The following is a 27877-nucleotide window of genomic DNA, read 5'->3' on the forward strand; positions in this document are numbered from 1 at the left end:
CAAGGCTTGCACCTTGGAATCTATTTCAGTGTTTTCTTTACTCGAGCCACCGGGCACTATTGAGCGTGTTGAGTGTTTTCTGTTAGAATGGTGTCATGTTAGTGGCCCCTAAGTTAATAACTAATGATCTTTGCAACAGAAGTGAATCAGTCAATCAAAACTAACTTTAGCTGGACAATAACTTTATTCTAGAGCTGCAATAAAGCCAAAACAATCTCTGTTACTGTAATTTCCTATTATCACTATAAAGCTGCTTTGAAACAATCTATTGTTAAAAGCGTTATATAAATGAAGGTGACTTGACTTGACTATATATATATATACACACTATATATACTTGACTATATACACACACACACACACACACACACACATACATATATATATATATATATATATGTGTGTGTATATTTGACATATATGTGTGTATATTTGACATATATATTTGTCAGGGCATCTTATCTTTGAAAGAATCAGGAGAGACCTGCCACTGCTTTCATAACTGAATTCTCTTCGCGCCTCCTTCCACTTTGTTTTTCAGAGTAAATTACTTCACTATCAATTTAGACTGGTTCCCACTCCCCACCTACCCTTAGATTAAGCCTTGTCTGTTAAGGAATTGGCTTTAGATGCATTAAAATAGCTTTTATAAACGTGCCTAAACACTTTATAAACATTACTGGTGTGCATCTTGAGACAAAACAACAGCAGTGACATTATTTAAGAGATTCTAGTGCAAGTCGCCTTTAGTTCAGACAGCTCAAACATGCATTTTATCCTGGGACTAGGCTTTAGCCTTGTCTGTGAAACCGGCCATAAGTGTTATTATAAATACTCAAAGAGTTCCGAATCCAGATGTTCTCACCTGAAGTATCTGAGTTCCAGAGCTGATGCCACTGCTATGAGCAGATGATCCTTCGGTCACATGATGCACAAACACACCAGTCTTATTACCCCCAATGACCTGTAGTTGGTTCAATAGCATTTCTCCTTGGAAAACCACGGTGAGTACACGACCAGTGATACGCAAGGCCTGAGGTCTGGAGCGCATTAGGAAGGGAGGAGCTGATGCTCTTGAGACGCTAGATTTATACAAAATTACATTCTTTTTTTTAGCAGTGTGACAATAAATAAATAAATGTGATAATTATGTTTTGTCTTTAGTTTTTTTATTCTACCTGTCAGTAGGGATTCTCTTGTGAAGTGATGTGGGTGATTTTGACTCGTTCAAATTATTTCCTATCAAAATGGAGATCAACAAGGGGTGTACTGTAATTCATTCTAATTGCAGTGTCCCTAAAAAGTATTTGGACACTGTTTGAAATTTAAGCTACACATATATAATGTAATTGCATTACCTAGCAAAATATCAAAGCTAATAGAATCTGCAAACAAATGATGCTAGAGCTGTTCTTAGAAATAACTACACATCGCTAAGCCATTTTTGCAACTTACTGGTCCCAATGTCATCTTTAGTGGATGTATGAAGTGGTGTATGATGTAAAAAGATTTAAAATAAAGCTTTTAATCCTGTATTTTGAATATGATGTACACGGTAATGCTCAGAATATTTCCTCTCTTTTCTCTGAAAATGTACACACTGAAAACTTGAAAATGTAAACTTGATTTTCTTAATCAGTAATTAAATGGAATACCTATACTGAGGTTCATGACATACTTCCACTACGTACCAATATGCCAAATAAAATGACTCAATTCTGATTGTGTTGTGCCATTGCCACTTATAATTCAGAAAAAGATATTTCAAAGTATGTAATGGAAGTATGTCATGAAGCTGAGAAAAAGTATTCCATTTAATTACTGATTAAGAAAATCAAGTTTAAAAACTGAAGAGTAGAAATGGCTGAATTCTTTGAGACAGTAAATGAATGGAAAGAAATATGTTGTTATACTGCAGCATAAAGAAACCATTTTTAGTATATTTTGATTTAATAGTACATTTCTTGTTTGTCGATGAAGGGGTTAAGTCTTATCAGAGGTATTGTCCATCACATTGTTCATCACGAATTGTGAACTGCAACCAGAAATTGTACAATACTTTTGTCTTAATTTTGAATATTATTATTTTATTCCTAACACATGTTTTGCCTGAAAAGTGTGCTTGTTCTTCAAAAATAAATGGCACTTGGTTTGATATTTAGTGATGTCATGCAAAGACGTTTATAAGTGTATTTTGGGGCACTGTATGTTACTGCGTGAAAGCATAAACATTTGTGACTTTGGGTAACCACAGTGTAATGTAGGGGGAAGTAACATACCTTTAGGAATGACAACATAATCAAAAGAGTCATCGGTCAGCTCCTGACTGCTGAAAATGAAACAAAGGGGTTTTTTTTTTATTTTTATTTTGTATACCAGTTCTCTGGAGAATCTGCATGCAAACTTCCTCTCTCTGAGGTCAGAAGTTATTTTTAGATACAAACAACAATTTTATCTCCACCACAAGGTGAATGTACATACAGAAACATTGTTGACTTATGAGTTAGTTTTATTATAGTGTGTCTGAGTCATAGGCACATACAATGTAACATTAAGATCATAGAGACAAGGAAACAGGAAACACTAATTGATGGTTTAATAATATTGTGGAATACATACAAACAGTAAAAAGAAAGAAAAGTGCCCTTAGTCCTGTTTTCCACTGGATGCAAAAACAGGATGTAAGCATTACCTATTCATTTTGGTGACCATATTAACAGGTTATAACACTCATACTGTCTACGTAAATCACCCTACAACAGCCACTGTTTGAAAGTGTCTACTGGGCTTGATGCAAATTCCACATGCAGTGACATGCAAACAGCACTTTCTATTCAGTAAATCTGACTGAATCCAGATTATTTAAACACTTTAAAGCAATGGTTTTGGGTTTGGATTCTGGTCTGTGTAGACTCATTTATGTAATTTTATGATTGCACTTTGGTCAACATTATGTTGTTTTAAAAGTGCTTTATAAATAAACTGAAATAATGAAAGTATGGAAATGTGTTAAAACGTGGTCCTTCTCCTCATGTAAATTAGATTATACAATTATCAAGTTATATTATTACAATAATATAATAATTCTCAATGGGTAACCATTTTAAAATGTCGATTAAAAGTAATAACTCAATACTTAATGTAGCCAAGCTGAAAAATTCAATACCAAACTGTTATTTTCACAGTTTTACAGTTTACTGCTATGGACCAGATGAGCAGCTCACCTGTAAATGTCTTCCATGTCACTTCTGGTGTGTGTCACATCTGGAAAGTGTAACTCTCGTCTACGGAGAGATTCAGAACAGGGGGGCTCCACTTGATTGGAATTGATACTGTTGATTACTTCAACGAACTGTAAACACACACATACACACAAAACATATATACAAAACCTATACAAAAACAAAAGCTCTATATTTCCTTTCTAATGCCATCAGGCAGAGCAATGCTTTTTCCTCCTTTAGAGCCCATTCTCACATTAACAAATGCTAACACAGTTATTGTTACTAACAATGCATGTATAGTTGACACAAATGAAATATAAGTGTAAAGGCCAATTCACACCAAGAACAATAAATATAATAACCATATTAGCATCCACACCAATTGACAATGAAGTTCTGTTAATAAAGATTTTTTAAAGTCGGATGGATTTTGACTGGCTAATCATAGGCTAGAAAAAAACTGCTTGATCAAGTGTGGACTCCACAATTAAATAAAAATTAGGACCATGTTTAAAGCTTTATATCTATGGTTTTCATAATAGTTATTGTTCTTTAAAGCTTGTGCTTTGCACTCTTGTTTGCACTAACACTGTCAAACTGCATTCCAGTAATGCTTATATGTATCACACAAAAAATGCTGTAACTGCATGTCAAGAATAACTTTTTAATGGGACAAATATGCCTGAAGAAAAAACATGAGCAGTATCTGTAATTAAGAAACCTTTCATTTGTCAGTAGTGTTGTTTTGTTCATTTGTGCTGTTAAGGGGTGGGGTTATCTGAGATGCAGTACATGTATATATATATATACCACATTAGGGTGGAGAATTAAAACTCAAGCAAATAATCACTATGACACTAACCTTGCAAACTTTGACATATCCAATGATTATTTCATTCTCAAAAAAAATTGTGTTCCCTTTCGAAAGGGAATCGATGCTGCGCTGCTCAGCGCATTGGGAACGTCTTTAATCGTGACCAGCTGTGAATATTGTGTGTAACACGTCGATAGAATTGACCCGGAGGTAATCTAGCCTCGGTCGATGACGTCATCGGCACGCACCCGCAACACAAGGCTATAAATAGATGAGCCACAGGTGCATCATCAGGTCTTTTGCTTCAGACCATTCTGTGCATGTGTACGTCAAAACCCTCTCTATCTCTCATCTGTTCTCAGATCTGTGTTAGGAGTTAGTTTTCATTAGGCAGTGTGCAGAAAATTCTCATTTCTCAATTCTTTTTCTCTCAAGCTACAAGTAGAGTTTAAAAAGTAAAAAAAGAGAAGAAATGAGCCAACAAAAGAGTAAGCGTTGTGTTCCTCCATGCTCCCGTCCCATGTCTGAGCTGGATACACACAATTACTGTTTTGTTTGTTTGGGGGAAGAGCACGCGGCTCTGGCTTTAGAGAAAGGCGAGCATTGTGAACTGTTCACAGTGAAGATGCTGCGCTCTCATCTGAACTATTTCCAGACCGCACCCACATTACCATCGTGGGGCTCTCGCATGGATCTGTGTGACGAGCAAGAGACGGGTCCGTCCCTTTCGCTTGTTCAGTCACCTGATCCACACATCCCTTCTCGTGATCTCGAAGCGCGCTCAGGTGCTTCTTCGGTTCACGAGGGGGATGATATATCTCTTGGGTCTACGGACCACGAGCAGCCCATCTCTGAGCATTCCTCTCGTGAAAAAAGATCTGTCGAGGAATTGCTTGAGGTGGTTACTCGCGCGGTGGCCAGGTTACAGCTTGACTGGCCATGCGAACAAGAGACCCCCAAACGTAGTAAGCTAGAGGATAGGTTTCTGTCCGGTCAGTGGCAGGGGGGAGAGACCACAACATCAGTCTCTCCCCTTTTTCGAGGACCTCCATGATGAGCTGTCTAAGTCATGGAGTAAACCGTATACTTCTCGTGTCTTTGTGCCCTTGACGTCGATTTTTTCAACTATCGTGGGTGCGAAGTCATGGGGGTATTCGGAGATGCGTCGTGTTGTAGAGACGCTCGCGAGCTATCTCTCGCCCGAATCGGCATCTTCAATAAAGAAACCTACCCTCCCCACTAAGCCGTGCAGAACAACATCAGTGCTAGTAGGTAAAGCTTACCAAGCTGCAGGTCAGGCTGGTGCTGCGCTGCACACTATGGCAGTGTTACAGGCGTACCAGGCTGACCTGTTGAAGGACTTGAGTGTGGGCAGTACCATCGACGAGGAAGCGTTCTCTGAGCTTCGTCGAGCCACAGATTTGTCTCTCCGTGTGACCAAGCAAACGGCCCGTGCCATCGGCCGTTCAATGTCGGCTTTAGTCAGCACGGAGAGGCATCTGTGGCTTAATTTAACGGGCATAAAAGAGAAAGATCGTTTGTTTCTTCTAGACTCTCCTGTCTCTCCATCTGGCCTGTTTGGTGACTCGGTTAATACGGTCATCACCAGGTTTAAGGAAATTAAAAAGCATGAAGAAGCATTCGTTCAATTCCTTCCTCGCCGCACTCAAGGCCATATCGCATTAATTATCGCGGACGTATCGCCTGCGATAATTAATGCGATATGGCACAGCTTGTCAGTGAACTACAGCTCTGTGTAGTAAATGCCGCTTCATTTGAAAGCAGGTGATGGCGATTTACTACTATTTAAGGAACCGGCTTTACTGACGAGATGCGCATAACAATGTCATGCGATGTATCGCCCAGCCCTACTTCCTGGTTCCCAAAAAGGATGGGGGGGTGCGTCCAATCTTAGATCTTCGAGGCTTAAACCGTACAGTCAAAGCGCTCAAGTTCAAGATGCTAACCGTCAAGAGGGTTGCGTCGCAAATTCAACAACACGATTGGTTCGTCACGCTCGATCTGAAGGACGCATATTTTCACATAGAAATATTGCCACAACACAGGAAATTCCTGAAGTTCGCTTTCGGGGGCGAAGCGTACCAATTTCAGGTTCTTCCGTTCGGCCTAGCCTTGTCGCCCCGCACATACACAAAATGCATGGATGCAGCACTGGCTCCATTACAACTCCAGGGCATTCGCATTTTGAATTACATCGGCGATTGGTTAATACTAGCACAATTGCAAGAGATGGCGCTCCAACACAGAGACATCGTGTTAGCTCATCTAGTTTCTCTAGGGTTGAGACTCAACACCAAGAAAAGTGTTCTTTCTCCTTCCCAGAGAACGACTTATCTCGGGATCGTTTGGGATTTGATCACGATGCGGGCACAACAGTCTCCCGCTCGAATCGAGACCATTCGGCAGACCATGAGCAAAGTCAGGCTAGGCCAAGATCGCACTGTTCGTCAGTACCAAAGAATGTTAAGTCTCATGGCTTCAGCATCCACGGTGATTCCTCTGGGGTTGTTGCACATGAGACCGTTTCAGTTGTGGCTAAAAGCCAGAGGATTTCATCCAAGGGCCAATCCTCAAAGGCAAATAAAAGTGACGCGCCGCGGGCTTCGTACACTATCTCTGTGGCTCTGACCCCGGTTCCTCGCCTTGGTACTGCTAACGAAAGACGCCTCCCTGTTGGGCTGGGGAGCGGTCTTAGGTGGCCGTCCAGCTCAAGGGGAATGGGAGGGTCATCAACTCGATTGGCACATCAATTGCCTCGAGCTTATGGCCGTATTTCTGGCCCTGAAATATTTTCTCCTTCAGTTGAGAGGTTGTCATGTCCTAGTGCGGGTGGACAACACAGCGGCAGTCTCTTATATAAATCACCAGGGAGGTCTGCGCTCACCCAATCTGAACAGAATAGCGAGGCAGATTTTTCTCTGGGCCCAGGACAAGTTCCTGTCACTCAGGGCAGTATATATTCCAGGGCATCTGAATGTGGGAGCGGATTTACTGGCCAGACAGAAACTACCGACGGGGGAATGGAAACTCCACCCGGAAGTAGTGAAACAGATTTGGACCAGATTTTACAAACCGGAGGTGGACCTCTTTGCCTCCCAACAGACAGCGCAATGTCCCCTCTACTTCTCTCTGAGTCACCCAGCCCCCCTGGGTCTGGATGCGATTGCGCACTCATGGCCCAAAATGCGCCTGTATGCGTTTCCTCCAGTTTCTCTGCTCCCGGGAGTTCTAGCCAGAGTTCGCCAACAAGGGTCTTGCCTCTTGCTGATAGCGCCACGTTGGCCGAACAGAGTGTGGTTCTCGGAGATAATATCTCTCCTCGACAGCTTGCCATGGGCGATTCCGGAGAGGAGGGACCTTCTGTCTCAGGCGGAGGGCACGATATTCCATCCCAGGCCCGACCTGTGGAATCTTCATGTTTGGCCCCTGATGGGTACCAATTGAGAAACACTGGGCTTTCGCCAGATGTTATTGAGACCATTCTAAGTGCTAGGGCTTCCTCCACTAGACAAAGTTATGCCAGTAAATGGGGAGTTTTTGAAAGGTGGTGTGTTGTACACAATGTAGATCCAGTCAACTGGCAGATTGCTTCAGTTTTGGACTGCAGGACAAATTATCAACAGGCACATGCCCTGCCACTCTTAAGGTTTATGTGGCCGCTCTTTCGGCTTGCCACGCCTTGGTTGACGGGGCGCCACTCGGGAGACACCCTCTGCTCTCTCGCTTCATTCGTGGGGCCAGGCGACTGAGGCCTCCAGTAAGAACCAAGATCCCTTCATGGGACTTAGCTATAGTTCTCGAGGGTCTGGTTGAAACCCCCTTTGAACCTATAGAATCAGCGTCTGATAAACTTCTGACTCTAAAAATGTTTTTTCTCATGGCAATAACTTCTTTGAAAAGAATTGGGGATATGAAGGCTCTGTCTATCTCGCCATCCTGCTTAGACTTTGCCCCAGGAATGGTGAAAGTAATTTTGCATCCTCATCCTGACTACCTGCCTAAAGTTCCTTTCTCGACTGTACATCCTGTCACTCTTGAGGCCTTCTGTCCTCCGCCATTCATAACGCCGGAGCAGGAGAAATCTCACAGACTGTGTCCAGTCCGTGCTCTTCAGGCTTACATCCACAGCACCAGCCAGTGGCGTAAGTCAGAGCAACTGTTCATCTGTTATGGGGGTAGTAACAAAGGAGCAGCTGCCACCAAGCAGACCATGTCTCATTGGGTCAGGGATGCTATTGCTCTTGCTTATGAGGCACGCGGTCAAGCTTCACCAATAGGTCTTAGGGGTCACTCCACCAGGGGGGTCGCCTCCTCTAGTGCTTTGGCAAGGGGTGCCCCCTTACAACATGTTTGTGATGCGGCAGGTTGGTCCTCTCCGCACACATTCATAAGATTTTATAGTTTGGATGTTCATGCCACTCCGGGCTCTCATGTCCTTGAGTCAACGTCACAAGCTAATGTCTGAGGCCTTCTTGCGTTCTTGTGAGCACACCTGCACAACCGTAGGGGTCCAGACATTTTCAAGCACGGCGGCGTGGGTATTCTCGTTCCCAATGCGCTGAGCAGCGCAGCATCGATTGTAGCTTTCGAAAGGGAACGTTCCGGGTTACTTAACTGTAACCTTGTTCCCTGAGAAAGCGGAACGACATGCTGCGTTACTTTGCCGTGCTGAAGATGTCCCAGGACTGCTCTTCAGACAAAATATCCTGATGATGCACCTGTGGCTCATCTATTTATAGCCTTGTGTTGCGGGTGCGCGCCGATGACGTCATCGACCGAGGCTATATTACCTCCGGGTCAATTCTATCGACGTGTTACACACAATATTCACAGCTGGTCACGATTAAAGACGTTCCCAATGTGCTGAGCAGAGCAGCATCTCGTTCCACTTTCTCAGGGAACAAGGTTACAGTTAAGTAACCCGGAACTCACTGTCGCATAGTTACATGCATTCTGTCACCGGAAACTGGCCTGTCAATCATCCTGTCACAGTTAAAATCCTTATATACACACTCCCCATTTCATTGAATTAAAGTTAGATGTTGATTTTTAGTAACTCAAACCCCTTTCTTAACCATCAATTTCACCAACATCCTCCATGTGTTTAGTTCTTTTTATTAGTTTTTGTAGTTCTGAACCAAATCCTTCAATGAGCTGTGGGCAATATCAGCCTTTAGTGTGCATGGATCCATACTTCGAAAATCTACTGGAAAGTGTAGACTCTTTTGGCATTCTCTTTTCAACATGCTGTGCTATCTCACATACTATTTAGAATGCATAAAATCCACATTATTATTATGCAGAGTCAGTAGTATTCACATTATTCTCTGTGGACTATCTGAGGCTAAGCCTATGTTGCGTCCCAAATGACGCACTACACTATGCACTTATACACTATGTACTCATCTGTGTAGTGTATGAATTTTATAAGATTATTTTGTCATCAACATTGGAGTCTTATAGCCCCTCAGCTACGTAATTAAAGCTGCCAACAGTTGAGTGCATGAAGTGTTAAAAATTTCACATTTCGTTTTTTTCAGTTAACTAAGTGCATCATCAGAGTATTTAAAGTGAACTTTTCAATTTGGAATTTTCAATATGAACACACTACTCACACTATTTATACTACAAAACTGCATAGAATGGTGCATAAGTATGCAAATTGGGGTGCAGCTTAAGTCACATTAGGCTTAGATAAGTAGAACATTAACAGTATAAATGTACCTCATTTGAGCTGAAAGACTCAGGAAGGATTGCTTTCAAGCGACACAGCCGTCTTCTGGGTGCGGGACTGGAAGGAGGGTCCTCGCTGCTCTCGCAACTGATCTTCCTGTCCTACTCATTCAAGAGACATAACATTAAAAATAAAGGCCTGTGTGGTTGTATTAAGTTACAGATGTAATTGACTGCACAATATTGAAAATTACTCTGAATTTGCAAAGTCATTGTGGTAAGCTATTGTATGTTGGGTATTGAATTTATAATAGAACATTGACAATTTTACCCTGGATTTTTCTCTTCTTTCTCTTTCCCTGCTACAGGCTTTCATGGTGAAAACCTTCTCCTGTAGCTCCATTAGTTGGCCTCTGAGCATGTCCTTCTCTGCAAGACTCCGTGCGATCTGAACCTGGGCCTCATCACGGGACAAATATGCCTGAAAAAGAAAAAAAATTCATGAGCAGTATCTGTCATAAGAAAGTTTTCATTTTCCAGTACACTCTACAAAAAAATGTTTCTTCAGCAGTTCTTCAGGGGTTCTTTGCGGTGGTTATGGTGCTATATAGCACCACTACCATTTAAAGAACCTGTTAAGCCCAGTTTGGTTCTTCAGTGGTTCTTCAGCAGTTCTTTGAGGTGGTTAAGGTGCTATATGGCACCACTGGCATTCAAAGAACCTGTTAAGCCCCTACAGTACTTTAAAGGTTCTCTCTCTCTCTCTTAGTCTCTTAGTTTAGTTGGTGATAGGATTAGAAAAACAAATTATTAATTATCCATCTTTTAAGTAAAAGTGTCATTTAGAAGCATATTGACTAATCAATTGTAGTATCTGGCATGATAATGCTACCTCAAAAAAAAAAAAAAAACATGTAACGACTGAGACAAGTCAGACACAAGTATTTGTCATAGTTTAACAAATTATATTTAGAACTCACTCTGGGCAAGAAGGTCTTAGTTACCATGACCACGATCAGATAAGTTGGTTTTATGACTCTTAGCAATGTGAACAGGGCCTCTGCCACAAAACCTTAGAACAGACTCTCCTGCATTCATTTATCGATGAACTGATTAACATGAAATTAACATGCATCCCAGAACTTTTTGTGAATGATTTACTGTCTTGCGTTGTGTCTTTTAATACTATTATCTTTTGATACTATTATCTCGTTGATACTATGTATTTTATTATAGAACCAACGGTCAATGTAACCTCAACTATACCATGTTTGGTCTCTATAAATTGGTACTTTGAAGATCGAAATGATTGTGTACATGATATGCCGATAGCTGTGCAACATATTATTATTACAATAATCTTTCTTAGTTTCTTCATCAGAAACCAATCCAGCTGCACATGCAAATGAGCACGCTTAGAACAAAGATTCATAAATCAACCACAGAGCAATCTTCCCGCTCGGAAATTCCACACTTCTCATTGGTCAAGCAAACCCGGAGAGGTGGGGCCTTTCTCAGGCTTTATTAGAGAAAAATCCACAGTGACTTTTTTTCTTCTCTTCTCTTCTCTTCTGGCCTCAACTGCTGCTTCTTCAAGTTGATACTGTGGGGGCCCCAGCAGGCCGTGAGCACCACCTGCCATCCTTTCACGCACCCAAAGGAGTCAGCCTTTCTTTTCTTCAATCCAACCAAGAAGAAAACTGTAACCTTACCATCATATCTTACCATATCTTGCAACGATCAATTCTTGACTTCTCGGTACGTTCAGGATACCGTGCTGTCCAGTGTGGCCTCAGCAGGCCCCAGGGCAGCAGGCCTCGACTCACCACAGCCATGTACTCACTCAGGAGAGAGAGGACTCTCTCAACCACAACAGCATCAAGGACAACCTCAGGAGTTGATAGCCATGATAACAGCGTCGAAATAACCATGCAAGTTCATCATATCTTCTCCATCCAGCAGAGAAGAAAACGATTGCAACTTGTACAGTGACATTTGACACTCACGGACCCATCAACAAACTCAATTTTCAACCACTTCAAGAATTGTGTCCACTGCACAGACCATGCAAGTATCAATTTTAATGAGGTGCTCTGAAAACTATAAGCTGATGGTTCTTTTCATAGTTAAATAAATCTTTTCCATAGTTCCATTTCCTGCTTCCGGTTCCATATCACTCACCATTTTACCTATGCATGCATGTATGTATGTATGTATGTATGTATGTATGTATGTTTGTTTGTTTAGTTTAGTTATGTTTGTGATTTAGTTAATAAAACTTGTGCACAATATGTATTTGGTTCTGTTTCTCTGCTTGCAACAAAGTCCATTTTACGATCTTGATCTTATTACATGCTCTAAGTGCTGTACATGCTAAGAAATTATTATTTTTCGGTGGCCATGAAAGATACGCTTTTCTTAGAATAAATGAATAATCAAAATAGTTCGTTGGAACTGATTAATTGATTGTAATATTAATTTAGCTACCTCAAGTTAATCCAATTAACTGACCCAAATATTAATAATTAATCATAACTGATAATTATGAGTTATTATTAATATTTCCCATTTGAGCTAACTTGTTACACCCAAAACAAACAAACAAATAGTTATATATAGCACCATTTGACAAATTGCTATAAAGCTTCTTAAGTGCCATATAGTACCAAAAGGGGTTCCCCTATTATTATGAGCCAAAGAACCACTGTTGGGTACTGTTGAGCACCATTTTTGTTGAAGCAATTGTAAACAATCAAGGTGCTATATGGCACCTCTTATTCTACGGTTCTACGTAGCACCATTTGACAAAGGAGCTGTATAGCACCTTTAAAGATAGGTGCTTATATATGGCACTTAAAGTGGTTCCCCATGATTACAAGCCAATGAACCAATTTTAGTGCTATTTAGCACCATTTTTGTTTAGAGTTTAGTCTGTGCAAGCTAATGATTTATGTTTTACAGCATGTTTTCAGAAGGACTCTAAAAGCATCTTGTGTGCCTCAATAAAAGCGAAAACATCAGACCTTTTGAAGAAAGGAGTTCACAAGGTCAGTGTCACAAATTCTCTTATTTGATTTATGAACATGATATAGAGCATAATCAGAAATATTTATTTTCTCTGCTGGTTTAAATTTTTAAAAATACAAAAAATAAAATTGTGAATCCCATATTTTCAAATTGGTCCCAGACTTTTGGACCCAATATTAATTTACTGCATATAATGCATGTAGGTTTCTAGATCTAAAACTGTTATTTCACTTACATACTGTAACGATGTTGGTCCAGTATAGTGTGTTCATTTGTTTGAAACACTAACTCTAAACTGACAATTTACTGGACTGTTAGATAGCTTCCTTGTAAACTGATCTCATTGTTGAAACTTAACACTTATTTAAGACTAAATGATTTTGTATGATACTTGTTTATTATGATCACAGATGATACTGACCTTATCTCTTTCTGCCTGCACCTCTTCTAGCTGACTCTGGAACAGTGTGCTCCTGTGCTTGTACATCTCACAGTCCACAGTCAACTTCTCCACCTCCAGGGCTAAATAGTCCTTCTCTTCTATGAGCTAAAAAAGGTGAGAAGGGAGCATGGTGAAGGTGACAAAAAATATGGACATTTAAAAGAAAAAAAATGTAAACAGAAGTAAAGAGGTAAAAAGAGAGAGAGAGAGAGAGAGAGAGAGAGAGAGAGACTAGATAAAAACGATAAAAATATGAATTCCTCCTCTTAAATAAGAAAAAAGTAGACTACAACACAAATTTTAAACAAAGTACAACATTTTGAAAGACAAAACAAACAAACAACATTAAGGTTAAGGAGAAACCAGTTTTACCTCCTCTTTCTCTTGCTGGAGTCGTTCATTCTCCTCACTTAGTCTAGTGACATCCTCAGCTAGTTCTGAACGTCTGGTCTCTGTCTCCTTTAAATCATTCTCAAGGATATCCTGCTGTACCTGATTGAAAGAGAAAGAGACGGATTTACTGTGAAGGTCAGTCAGATAAGATTGAGTTCCAAAATGTGTTGATTTGCTATATTACTATAATAAATGAGTCTCTTATTCACCGGGGAGAATATCTCAATCTCCAGTAACTTTGTGCGTGCAGCGTTGAGTTCATCTTTGAGCTTTTGTGTGTCACTGGGATTCTTTAAGGAACGCTGCCTCTGGAAGTCTGTCTCTTTCTGTGCCTTCCTTAACTCGCACTGCAGCTGGTAAATCTGGAGAAGAGGTGAGGAGAAGAGATTTCATTATGCCCTGATGTTATTGTAAAACAATCCAGCATTACTGTTTGTGTGTGTGTGTGTGTGTGTGTGTGTGTGTGTGTGTGTGTGTGTGTGTGTGTGTGTGTGTGTGTGTGTGTGTGTGTGGTGTGGTGTGTGTGTGTGTGTGTGTGTGTGTGTGTGTGTGTGTGTGTGTGTGTGTGTGTGTGTGTGTGTGTTGATTATACTGTAGTTTTTCTTTTTTTACTCTTAATGGCTCTCTGCCAAGTAGGGTAAAGGTGTTTCGTTAAAGTGCCCCTATTATGGTTTTTCGAATATTCCCTTTCATGCAGTGTGTAATGTAATTGTTTGTGAAAGTTCAGCAAAGTTGTAAAGTCGAAAGTGCACGATAAATAAAGTTATTGTCTCCCAAAAGGAAGAATCGACTCTGAACCTCCTAAACGAGTCGTCTGTATCCCAATGCGTTACTGTCACACGTCACTAGATAATACATTTGCATAATGCCCGCCTATGTTCTACATTGTCCGCCCGCGAACAACTTTTAACGCGAGCACAAAGCACTTGCTCTGGAAAGATGGGTCAGTACTCAGTTTATTTGGACTAGCTTGCTCCTCAGAATCACAACCTAGAAAGTATGATTAATTAATGATGTATATATTTTTCTTCCGGGTGTTCAAAATACGTAGTTTTGTGTTTTATATTGTGTTAGTTTCCAGCTAACTGGCTTACTCACATTATTACTGTCTTAATGAAATACTTCTGCTAATAAATTAGAAATATACACATCGGCTTTTTGATGGACATAGTAAATAGACTTAGACTTGTTAATGCTGATGGTGAGGAATTACAGTTGAAACATCTCACAATGTACATCAAACTGAGTAGCGTATCACTGAGAAAAAATTTCATATAGAAAATAAAATATCTAGCAAACCTTAACATTTGCCTCTCTTTAACCTCTTTAAGGAATTTTGAGGTTTTTAAGGAATTTTTAAGGAAAAACTCTCTATCAGGCTCAGGCACATGAATGAGACAATCTGTTTTTTGTAACTGTTTTTCTGAAATGAAAATAAAGTCCAAGTAAAAGCATACAAAGACATCAAATCTGGTTCTTTACCTCCAGTTGCAGGTCTCTGTTGCGTATGATGGTTGCAGACTTCTCCTCAAGAACTGAAGTATATCTGACATAGAGATCACATTTCTCATCCTTCAGTTTCAGCAGTTTCCTGTTTAAACCTACACAGAAGACAAGCAGACTTCCGGTTAAATAATTAAATAATCTTGACACAGGCAAAGAAACTGTCTAATTGTGCGAAAACATTCTGAATTTCTCAAAGTACGTAATTGAAATTTAAAACACTCAAAATTAACTTTCATTAATTTCATGAACAATAATTACATCTTACATTTAACTGTAGTTAATGCTATACAACTTATTTTAATGTACATAAATGACAATATATGTCTGTTAATGATTGTTAATGAAACATTAAACACATTGATGTAAAGCTGTGTTAAGTCCACACCATCTAGGTGACTGCGCAGTTGTCCATGCTCTTGTTGCATCTGGCTGAACTCTTCATTATTTTGTTGGACCTGTTTAAGTTTCCCCTCCAGCTCACAGCATCGAGCTCGCAGCCGCACAGCCTCTTGCCGTGCCACTTGTAGCTCTGTCTGCATACTGCTTACCGCATTAACTAGGTACTCTGTCAGCTCAGTGTAATTTATCAGGCCTGGCAAGCAGAAAAGCAAGGATTTACTTATTAGCCTTAAATAAGGTGATAAAAACATCCCTCAAACACACACATGAAAATATATTCAGTCGTGCACATTTGTCATTGGTATTAAATTTTTTAATAGACTGTTTAGAAGTCTAGATCAAGGCCTGGGGTTCAAATCCACAAATGTTACAGCTACCAGCTTTAACTACAACACGCATTGTGTGTGCTTGTAATGCATCATCAGAAACTGAGATTAAAAGTGCACTGACTGACCACTGAAGCCTGAAGGCTCAATGCTGGGTTCGCGACCAGTGATCTGTGTGTAGAGAATTGGGTAATGAATCATCAGACTTTCGAGCAAAGCCATTGCTCCATTACGACCCCGTACACGTAACATGTCAAGCATATGACCTGTAGAAAAAGATTAACATTTCAGACATCATATCACAAATACTGCAAGATACATTAAAAGGTTTTATTTTTCAATACTGTCAATCAACTTTCAAGTATTCCTTAAAGGAAGAGTTCACACAAAAATGGAAATGATTTACTCACACTAATGTCATTCCAAAACCATACGCTGCTATTTATATCTGGGTTCCAAAATGTATGCTGGTACTTTCATATTTCACTGAAAAAATAATAGCATACAGCAGGTTTGGAACAACATAAGAGTGAATAAATAATAGAAATAATGAAATTTAATTCATGGTGACCTACACTGTAAAAATAATTATGATTAGTAAGTCATAGCAACTTATGTTTTAACATTACATTACTTGAACTCATCAAAATAATTAAAGCAATATACATTTTTTCTTTAAAAAAGTCTTTAAAATTGAAGGCATCTGCTGAACTAAGTTTTTTTTTTTTTTTTTTTTTTTTCAAAAACGAAAGGTTTTTTTATGTCTTTGTTTATCAGTGTAACCTCTGATACAGCTGACTTATCTATCTCTATCTAACCCATATTTCCATAAGCTTGCTCACATTTCAGAAAGATAAAATCCTTGAACCTTCCAATAATTCTTAATTTTCACATTGCTCTAATCAAAAACAAAACATCAACATCAATCCTGGATATCTTAATTTCCACCTTTCCATTAAATCTTTTAGGTAAATATTAGAAAGCATGTTTTTTTTTTTTTTTTTTTTTTTTATTGTTAAGGAGAAAACCCCTTGAGATATCTGTACTTCATTAACTTTTGTCATGCTCTGGTATACAGTATTTCATGATAAGTCAGAGTGTCTTACTGGTCCTCATGCAGCGGTTGGTGAGATGGGGACTGGTAAAAATCTCATCCTCATCCACGTTTGTGAGGACACGTGCCTGGCGCAGGTAAGGGATGAGAACACAGGGACGGATGCCAAGAGAGATGGCATGGCGGTTATCGTCAATATTATCCCACAATTCTTCTTCTTCTAGATCCTTCAAGTCAGGAGTGTTCAGGACACTCTCAGCCATGCTGAAATCCTGAAATCAGACACTTTGCCAAACACATAAAAACTGGGTTTTTAAAATTAAACCTTAAAAAAAAAAATAATAATTAACTCCAATAAAAACAACTCCAATGCTGGCATAAACACAACAGAAGTGAAATGAGAAATGAGAGGAAGTGAGATTGTAAGGGAGGTTAAGTTAAATCTCCTCCCCCTCACACCCACAGGTGCGTGAGGAAACCTGAATAACAAGGAGAGGTTTTCCCGACAACAGACCCAGACTGACACATATGCAAAGCATGTCATGTGGATTTCCCCTTGAATAAAAAGAAGCACACAGCATTTTAAACATTACTTAAAGATGCCTGACATTACAGATTGTTTATTTTCATTAGGGGGTTGGGGAATTACAGTATGATAGTTATACAGAGACTAAAGCAATACAGAGATTTTATTTACTTAGCAAACCGCAATTGACAAACAAAAACATATACTCATCCGCTGTTCTTGTGTGATTTGTCTGTGTCAAGCAAGTTCTTCCTATCTAAAGCAAATGAAACAGGCTGCGAACAGGTACAAAGTCCAACAGGAAAAAAGGAAATGAAAGAGGTATTCTAAAGTTTATGGGAAATTACATGTCACATGCAAACACAGCATGTATGTACATACTTTGCTGATGATAATCTGCCTTTGCGGAGGTATGATGGTGTGGTGGTGCAAAATCTGCCTATGTCACTTTAATGACAACTGTCTGCAAGGGACATACTTTAGTGTTTCACTGTGCCAGAGGAAAAGTTTTCATGTCAAAGTGTCTGTCAAAAAAAAAAAAAAAAAAAAAAGGAACTAAAAAAAGTTCTAAATAAAACCCCCAGAGTGGTTTAGGCACTATGACGGCTTACATCAGTCATGGTGACATTCCAGCATCAAGAAAACAAAACAATGTCCAGTTCTAAAACACACTCATGTATCCGCATTCAAAGAGTTGTTGTTCTTTAAAGGATCCTCAAGAAATCCTGACAAACAAACAAAAATATAGAATTATCTGCACCAAACAACTGTCAAAGCTGTTACTTCGAGATGTTGGAATTTCGAATCCTATTGCACGTTCTTCCTAAACTATGAAGTCGAAGAGTTCCAAGTGAGCTCTTATAATAAACAGTGCAATATTAAGTAATTTATAATATTATGATTACAGTAATATAATCAGTGACCAGTTGTACAGAAATTACCTATGGAATTAAATATGTCTATTTTTAATCACACAATATCTTGGAAAAGCCTCATTGGCCTCAGTGAAGCATAAATGAGTAAACTTTGTCGTCACCTCCATTTCCTCTTTTTTCAAAGATACAAGTCATGATTTTTATGTTCAGTTAGTTCCCTTACTTTCGTTGTTATGGCTGTGAACAACTGTTTTTTAAACAAATTAGTGAATGACTAAATGACTAACACATATTACTCTAAAACACTCACTGGTTTATTCTATTACTGGTGTAATGATTTAAACTTTTAAACAAAATACCTGCTATTTTTGGGATCTCAATCGTGTTAAACACGGATAGATAAGTCATTTACTGGAGTCGATTCTCCTGAGTAGAATTCCCTTGATTCAGAATTTAAAATTAATTCTTTTTGAGACGACACCTTGACAGGCAGACGATTTCTGGTCAATTAATAGACCAGGACTACCTAGCATAAACCCACCTGGGTGTTCTTATCTAATCAGTCATTTGGTGTCATTTCGTACAACCTAAAACCAGAACAAAAACAACAACAGGAAATGTAAGAATGGATGAGAATCTGTTAGACTATTGTTTTAATTAACCAAGGATTTTTGCATATGTAGGCTATTTATTATAATCTGTATTAAATTGGGCTAATAATACAATGGATCGATGTTTTAAATGTAGAGATGCCGATCTGCCATCTCTAAATCAAAACACACATAACAAAACCTGTATGAATATATTAGGCAGTCATTGCCCAGGCCTGAATGAAGGGTTGGGTGTATGACTGAAACAAGACTCCTGCTGTATTAGAACAGTAAACAAAACCTGAGCTCCTATTATATTCCTGAAGACTCAACTGAACAAGTGTCATTACACACACACACACACACACACACATGTTGGGTTTTCATGTTTTATGGGGACATTCCATACATAGACACAAGGATTTGTATACAGTACAAACTGTAAATATTATATCCCCTAACCCTAAACATACCTCTAAACAGAAAATCACAGAAAATAAAAAAAACAGTATTTAAAAGAAATTCTGAATTACATTTAGTATGATTTAAAAGCTGTTTTTCCAAAAAAAATCCCCACAAGGACATGGGATTTCAGATATTGGCATCCATTTTGTCCCAATAACACACACACACACACACACACACACACATACATACAAACACACACTTTCACTTAGCTATCTGAACGAGGACATTCCATATGGTTTTTATACAAATTACTTATATTAACATTCGTTGCTTCTTTGTTTTTACTGTTCCAGTACAAATAAGGACATTCTTAGATGTCATAGGCCACAACGTCATTGTAACTTTCAAGGCCAAGAAAGGTTACATGGTAAACAGTGCAGCGCTTGACGTAGAATCTGGATCCCTATGGAGGATCCCTTTACCACTCCAGATAAAGCGTTGTTGGGAAATTCATTTCGCGTACCTACCCCGAAGTGATAAAATAAAATTAAATTCTGTTTCAAAATGTATAAAGTAAGCCCAGTACTTTGTTTAGGCTTGGCTTGTATGGAATTGACCTTTCGCAGGGAGCTTGATTGACAGGTGATCTGACCAATCATACTTCGCCATCTGCCATTTTGTCCGACAAAGCAGTCAGGATAGTTAGTAGATTAACATAGGAGGATTTGAACTTGAAAAACGGGGTGTACTGACGCCTTTCCGTGGTTAAAACAACATTCCTTCTTATGTTTGTTCATGTTTATTTGAGGCTATAAATTAACTAGAAGGAAGAGATGATCGGTTCACGAGCAGTTTTAACTGATGCTCTACACAGAGAAATTCCAGTATCATGACCACTAATTAATGTCCTTTGTCAATAAGGTAAAAATGTGTTAAAAGTAGCTATTTTCTACATAGATATATGATTTGATTGAATATTTATTGGTAATACATAAACTAACGCCGGCTAAAAAGTAACTACTCTGAGTAGTTTTTGAGAAGAGTAATTTGTACTTTTACTTAAGGCCTTTTTTGACACCAGTACTTTTACTTGTAACTGAGTTATTTCAGCAATGTAACAGTACTTAAATACACATTTTCAGTACTCTTTCCACCACTGCTGTTCCGCATTTTTCATTGAAAGCATGTCGTAATTTAGATATATTTTTAAGATGGAAGAATGCGGTTTGAAAGAATGCTAGAAAGATTGGTATCAAAGAGCACACCCAGGTTCCTAACCGACGACTTGACAAGAGCAGCCATCAATTGTTAGACAGTATTCTGGGTTAATACTGTTACGGTCTCGGACCTGTTAGCTCCTCCTCCTCTGCGGTTTGCCTGTTCGTTGCGTCTCCCCTAATGCCCTGTTATGGCTGCACTTTGTTCTGCACTATGTTCCACAACTTTAACCCTTGTGCGCTGTTTGTTTGCAGTTTACAGTCAGGGTATTTGGGGTCTGAGAGATCCCAGGCAACAAAATGTAATTTTGTAACAATATATATTTTAAACAAATGTAGTTTTACTCAGTTTATTAATGTTTTTACTCCACATTTGGACATTTTTACTCCACAAAATGTTCAAAAAAAGAAAAGAAAAATTCTCAAAAAAAAAAACCAATTATAAAAAAATTGCCTTATAAAATACCCACAGTTCTAACTTTAATTCATGGGGATAACATGGATAATTTGACCTGGTTTAGTGTAAGATTTTTGCCCAAATTTTGGAAAATGCAGTTTTAAAAGTAAAAAAAAAAAAAAAAAAAATCACTTTAACCAGTAGATGGCTGCAGAGCTCTAAAAGTACTAAAAGTTTCAAACTAAAAGACATATTTTCACAAGTTTTTCCAGTTAGATTCATATCTACATATAATGCAATCACAATTTTAACAATAAAAGTAACTTTTTGTCAAAGTTTAGCAGTTTGTGTACTGAAATAAAATCAGTTTTTCAATAATGTTACATTATGATTGAATCAAACCTGATCAGGATGCTACAAAGAGAAAAGTTTTTAGAGTTTATCATTTATTTCAAACATCTGTTTTTCATATAATTCTACGAATTTAAAGTGTGCCACTTCATTTCTGTCTATGTGTGTTGTGTTGTTTCTGACTTTGAGAATGAATTTTGTCCATTGATCAAATTCATTTGATTCTAATCATAATATAACATTATTATTTAAGTACAAAAAGTGCCTAAACTTTGACAAAAAGTAACTTTTATTATTATAATTGTGATTTCATAATATGTAGATATGAATACAACTGGAAAAACCTGTGAAAAGATGTCTTTCAGTTAGTCAAAAAGCATATAGCAAATAGTGGTGCTCTGCAGCAATCTACTGGTTAAAGTGATAATTTGTTACTTTTAAAACAGCATTTTCCAAAAGATGGGCAAAAATCTTACAATAAACCATGTCAAATTATCCATGTTATCCCCATGAATGAAAGTTAGAAATGTGGGTCAAAAAGACCCTGAACAGCACACAATGGTTAAGGCAAATGGATTTGTTGTTTGTTGTGTTTTCATATTCAAGAGATTATAAGCTAGATGCATTTTTTTTGGGTTTGCATCAAATGTTCTTCGACTTTTATACATAATAAATTTGTTTATGAATAAAGACTGATCTGTTGAAAGCAGTTATTTTGAGATAAATGCCAAATGTTCTCCTCCTATTCATATTTTACATTGAGGGGGTGCATACAACATATTTGCCCACCGGCAACTATAGTTGCCGCACATTCAATTATGATTTTCAAGAAAGAAAAAAAAAACCTGGGGAAAATAAATGCAGAACATGTTCACATAGGACACTATTAACACGATTATATGCATGAAACCATTCAGAAAAATTTGGGCACAAATGGGTTAAAGTTAAATACTCACTTTTAGATATAGGAATTATTTTTAAGACTAAAAATTGTTTATTTTGTTGTGTGGGTTTTTTGCAGAGGCCTTTTTAGGGGCCTCTGTCTTAAGGGAGGGGGTGTTACGGTCTCGGAACTGTTAGCTCCTCCTCCTCTGCGGTTTGCCTGTTCGTTGCGTCTCCCCTAATAGGTGAGCGGAGCACAGGTGTGGCGTGTTGCGGGGGATTGCTCCAGGACCGCGTGTGCTTGTTTCCAGTATCCTGGGTGTTAAAAGCTCTCCAGACCTGGTTGAAGAGGGCCGCCGCTTCTCCTTCTCTACCGCACCGTTTTGCTGATTTTGTTTCCTTTTGCAGGACACCTCATATACCCTGATGGCATACGTTTTCGTTTCTTAAGTTTAACACTTACACTGACTTTATTTACTTTACGTTGCTCATTCTTTATCTTTAATAAATATATTTTTGAAATCAACTAATCCGCGCGGTCTCCCCTCTCTGTTGCATAGCCCGGCACAGGCTGTATGTAACAATACGTGCAGAGGTGTTTTGCCCAATAATTAGAAACTCTGTTTTTTCAGAATTAAGTAGTGGGAAATGACTAGTCATCCAAATTTTTATATCACCTATGCATTCCGTTAATTTTGTGAATTGGTAAGTTTCGTCGGGACGCTTCCAAATGATATCTCCCAAGGGGGTAGTATGTACAGAGTGAAAAGCAACGGTCCTAGTACTGAGCTTTGTGGTACTCCATACTGAACTTTTTATCGATATGACATCTCTTAATTTACTGCTACAAACTGATAAAGGTCAGATAAGTATGATTTGAACCATGCTAGTGCAATTCCAATAATGTCAACATCATTTTCGAGTCTATTCAAAAGAATGTTGTAGTCAATGATATCAAATGCAGCACTAAGATCCAGTAACACTAATAGAGAGACACAACCACGATCGGATAAGAGCAAATAATTTGTGACTCTAATGCCAGCTGTCTCAGTACTTTGATATGGTCTATGACTGACTGGAAAACCTTGCAGATACCATTTCTTTCTAAAAAGGAACATAGTTGTGAGGATACTGCCTTTTCTATTAATTTTGACAGAAAAGGTAGATTTGAGATCGGCCTGTAATTGACTAATTCTCTAGAGGTTTAATAATAGCCAGCTTAAAAGTTTTCGGTACATATCCTAGTGACAAAGATGAATTAATGATATTAAGAAGAGGATCTATGACCTCTGGAAGCATCTCTTTCAGTAGCTTAGTCGGTATAGGGTCTAACATACATGTTGTTGGTTTAGATGATTTAACGAGTTTAGACAATTCTTCCTCTCCTTTAGCAAACAATGAATGAATTTTTTCCTCAGGGAGACTACAATGCACTGTCTGATGCAATACTGTAGTAGACGGTTGCATAGTTATAATTTTCTATATATATATTTTTCGTTAATTTAGCCACTGTTTTGAATAAATACCTAGGGTTGTGTTTATTTTCTTCTAAAAGTGTTGTAGTTTTTAAGGCCTTTCTGTAGGCAATCGTGCTCTCCCCACGAAATGCGAAAAACTTCTAATTTTGTTTTCTTCCAGCTACGCTCCATTTTTCTGGCTGCTCTCTTTAGGGCCCGAGTGTGCTCGATGTGCCACGGTGTTGGACTATTTCCTTTAATCTTCTTTAAGCGCAATGGAGCAACTGTGTCTAAAGTGCTGGAAAAGAGAGTCAATCATTTCTATTGCAACATCGAGTTTATTTTTTTTATTTTTTATTTAACCTTTATTTAACCAGGTAGGCACATAGAGGACTCATTCTCATTAAAAACGGCGACCTGGCCAAGATAAAGCGTCAAGGTGCAGACAACATAAAGTTACACATAGAAGACAAAACAGCATAATAAAAGTTACAAACAGTTGTTCAGTCAAAAGTACATCGTACAAAAATAAATAAAAATACAACTAGACAGTATTCCTAGTGAATCAATGGTAAAAACATTTTTTACACAATAGTAAAAACAAGAAAAATAAAAGTTCTAAGCTATCTGGGATGCTGATGAGATGAAACTGATCAGGAAGATTATTTATAAAGCAATCTTTAGTGGCAGAAGTGATAGTTCTACCATATTTATAACACAGAGTCGGCTTTTGCAACCTTGGCTAAATTAAGTATACATGAGATTAAATAATAATCTGAGATGTCATTGCTCTGCTGCAGAATTTCAACGGTATCAAAACTGATTCCATGTGACAGTATTAGATCTAAAGTATATGATTACGACAATGAGTAGGTCTTGACACGTGTTGTCTAACTCCAATAGAGTTTAGAAAGTCTATAAATGCTAATCCCAATGCGTCTTTTTTACTATCTATATGGATATTAAAATCACCAACAGTTAGTACTTTATCTGCCGCCAGTACTAACTCTGATAGAAAATCAGCTAATTCTTTGATAAAATCTGTATAGTGCCCTGGTGGCCTGTATACAGTAGCCAGCATAAATGTCAAACGGGATTTATCACTTACGCTAGATAACGTTACAGAAAGCACCATCACTTCAAAAGAATTATACTTGAAACTAGACTTCTGAGTAATACTGAAGATATTGCTATAAATTACAGCAATACCTCCCCGTTTTCCTTTTAAACGAGCCTCGTGTTTATAGCAGTAATCTTGCGGGGTGGACTCATTTAAAGTAATGTAATTTTCTGGTTTTACCCAAGTTTCTGTCAAACACAGCAGGTTATGGTCTGTAATCATATCATTAACAATAAGTGCTTTTGAAGAAAGGGATCGAATATTCAGCAACCCGAGCTTTATCATTTGTTCACCTGCACTATATTTGTTTTTTATTTGTTGAACATCAATCAAATTTTTACCCTGTTGTAAAGTTTTTCTTTCATCGAAGCAGAGACCAGGAGACAGTTGGGATCGCGTTCAACGGAAGTTATTCTTTATTGAGAACTCCGCTGTACGTGGCTGTAGTACTTCCAACATGATCTAAAGTATATAAATTTACATGGTGTCTTATAGGCATTTTAGGAGGAGGGACTTTTGAAGGTGGAGACAAATTCAAACAAAGCATGTAAATAAGTATACAGGTTAAGGTAACACCCTAGACTGTGAGGGTCTGGCCAATCCTAATTCAATCAGCATAAGGCTCCAAGAGCCATTTGGGTCCGAAAGCCATTTGCAGAACAAAAGGTGAGATTCTCAGTGAATCATTCGTGTGCTAATCCCATCAGTCTGAGTGATAAGGAGATAACAGGAATTGCAACTTTGCTGAGATCTTAACCTTAAAAGATTCTTTACCATGATGTTATGTACGGAAGCATATTTGAAATAGATTCTTAAATTTGTAACCCTTCAACCCTTAAATGGGTTTGGGAGTTGTTGTTTTTTTGTATTTCTTAGTTCAGGGAACAGACACGTCTCTATGTGATGATATCTAGGTGAAAGAGTCTCTGTGTGATGGGATTTATCTGACCTCAGTGACGTGAGACAGCTAGTAGCCGGTAAGGTTCAGCCAGTCTGTCTGCTTCCTGACCTGAACCCCAGATTGTTATGTTTGAGCTCTAAGACTATGTGCCATATTACTAGAGAGAAGAGCAGCACCATCCCAGGAGGGATGAATACCATTTTCAAACTTTTCCAATTGTCTATGAACCCTATATTATTTTGCGGACACCACTTAGACAGCCAGCCATTGAGTGAGGACAGTCTACTAAGTATCTCATCACTCCTTCGAACAGGAAGGGGGCCAGAGCAAATTACAGTGCCTGACATCGTACTTGCAAGTTCACACACCTCTTTAACATTAATTTTTGTGATTTCCGACTGGCGAAATCGAACATCATTAATGCCAACGTGAATAATAATCTTAGAGAATTTACGATTAAATATGATGTCAGGCGCTCTGGCTCCCGGCAAACATGTGACTATGGTGGCTGGTGGCTCTATTTTCACGTTCCGTGTAATAGAATCACCAATAACTAGGGCACTTTCAACAGGATTCTCAGTGGGTGTTTCACTGAGTGGGGAGAATATATTTGTTATGGTAATCTGAACGGAAGAGCAGTGTTTTGTCCCGCGACTACAGCGTCTCACGGTCACCCAGTTGCCCTGCTGCACGGGCTGTACAGCCGGAACCAAACAATGAACAGAGTTCACTAAGCTAGTCGCATCCAAAGCAGTATCTAAAGTCCTTGCATTCTGACTATCCTCGATTAAAATTACTCACCACATTTGTTTGATGGACTCGAAAAGGTGCGAGCATGTGAGAGAAAAAAAGACGGCAAACACGGATGGCAGATTAACAGGCTAGCAGAAGGCTAGCAGAAGGTTTTGCGAGCGATAGTGATTTAGATTAAAGCTAGCGAAGTCAGATCAATGTGACAGACAAAATTAAACACTATCAGATATCTGGTTGATGAGTACGATATATTTATCGATATAAACAACAATGATAGTAAATAGAGATTTAAAACGGAAAGCTATACGGAGCTTACAGATGCAAACCACATGGCAGCAAGACAGCGAGGCAGACCGGAGCAATCGATCCACGAGCAGACTCCTGCTAATCCTAATTATCTGTTAGTTTACTTTCAAAAGACAAACGTGCCAAGTTGTCCTGTCAAATTTGTCTAGACTTTTTTTTTATACATGTGTCATAGATAGCTGTTTAGACATTTTTGTAATAATATAAACAGGGCGCTGCTAGTTGGAATACAGTATTAGCCCAAAGAAGAACATAACATTACTACTGGCATGACGTAACTGAAAAGATGAAGCATATTCTTATTAATGTTAATATAGAGTTCTAATGCATGCCAAAACAAATCACATTTAAAATAATTATTAAGGAATTGTACAACATTAAGAAAATTGTATAATAATAATAATAATAAAATGCCTTTCCATGGATCTGAAATATTGTACATCTGTCATTTGTGGTTAATTTCTCTCCGCCCAGGATCATTAGTCTTGTTTTGTTGGTTTGTGAAATCACAAGCTTCTGCTTTTCTCCACTTTGCCTCATTGGTTTCACTTCGGCTACTGATAATATCACAAATATTTTGCCATGGCGTGAGCTTCTAATTTATTGTAATTTAGCTTTCAGTTTTGTTTCAGGGTTATTTCAGAAGCCATTGCACTAATGCAGATGCTCTTTGACCCTTATCATTTGTATATATCCTATGGATTTTTGATTTATTTAAATAAATCATGGTTAAGTGATAAGAAATTTAGGGAAAATTGTTCAAAAGAGATTTTATTCAAGATACTCCATCACAAATATGGTTGCAACTGTGTTTACACTGATTCATTAAAGTTAGTTTAACATGGACTGTTTTGCTATATCTGAAGACATCCTTCACCCACCTCTTGATAAAAACGTTCTTACCATAACAGACATTCAGTCTCTATCGCTGTCATTATAATAAACCAGACCTTGTACTAACCAGGACAAGAGCTGCCAAACGTGTATGCATGTACATACATGTCTTTTATTTCATGTAATACGTATTTCAGGGTTATTGGCGGCCCTGAAGTCCATTGTATAGGTGTTCTGCCAATGTGAGGTTGATCCTGTGGAGAGCGCTGTGGTGCTGAGGGTACTCTTCAGCCAAATTCTGAATAATGGAGCTGACCTGAGATAAGAGTGCAGGAATTAATTAGCATCATTCTTTTTTTTTTTTTAAATCACAAGCTTCTG

General features: G+C 38.4%; 2 protein-coding genes across 2 annotated transcripts in view; both read right to left on the reverse strand.

The window, feature by feature from the left end:
• card14 (caspase recruitment domain family, member 14) overlaps positions 1–17142 on the reverse strand; it is a gene marked incomplete at both ends in the record, with an annotated part of 32013 nt that extends 14871 nt beyond the window's left edge. The window contains 11 exons of the mRNA XM_081380509.1: positions 866–1082; positions 3225–3352; positions 9784–9894; positions 10064–10213; positions 13181–13306; positions 13574–13693; positions 13804–13956; positions 15077–15195; positions 15486–15692; positions 15954–16091; positions 16932–17142. Coding sequence (XP_081236635.1) covers positions 866–1082; positions 3225–3352; positions 9784–9894; positions 10064–10213; positions 13181–13306; positions 13574–13693; positions 13804–13956; positions 15077–15195; positions 15486–15692; positions 15954–16091; positions 16932–17142 — 1680 coding nt within the window. The remainder of the gene's footprint in view (positions 1–865; positions 1083–3224; positions 3353–9783; positions 9895–10063; positions 10214–13180; positions 13307–13573; positions 13694–13803; positions 13957–15076; positions 15196–15485; positions 15693–15953; positions 16092–16931) is intronic.
• Positions 17143–27422: 10280 nt separating this feature from the next.
• The window catches only part of ccdc40 (coiled-coil domain 40 molecular ruler complex subunit), a gene marked incomplete at its 5' end in the record, with an annotated part of 43612 nt that continues 43157 nt past the window's right edge, over positions 27423–27877 (reverse strand). Inside the window, one exon of the mRNA XM_081380510.1 lies at positions 27423–27812. Within this exon, the coding sequence (XP_081236636.1) occupies positions 27696–27812 (117 nt within the window). The 3' untranslated portion in view covers positions 27423–27695. The remainder of the gene's footprint in view (positions 27813–27877) is intronic.

Source organism: Scardinius erythrophthalmus (assembly GCF_964197995.2).
Source record: "Scardinius erythrophthalmus genome assembly, chromosome: 12".
Lineage (NCBI taxonomy): Eukaryota > Metazoa > Chordata > Actinopteri > Cypriniformes > Leuciscidae > Scardinius > Scardinius erythrophthalmus.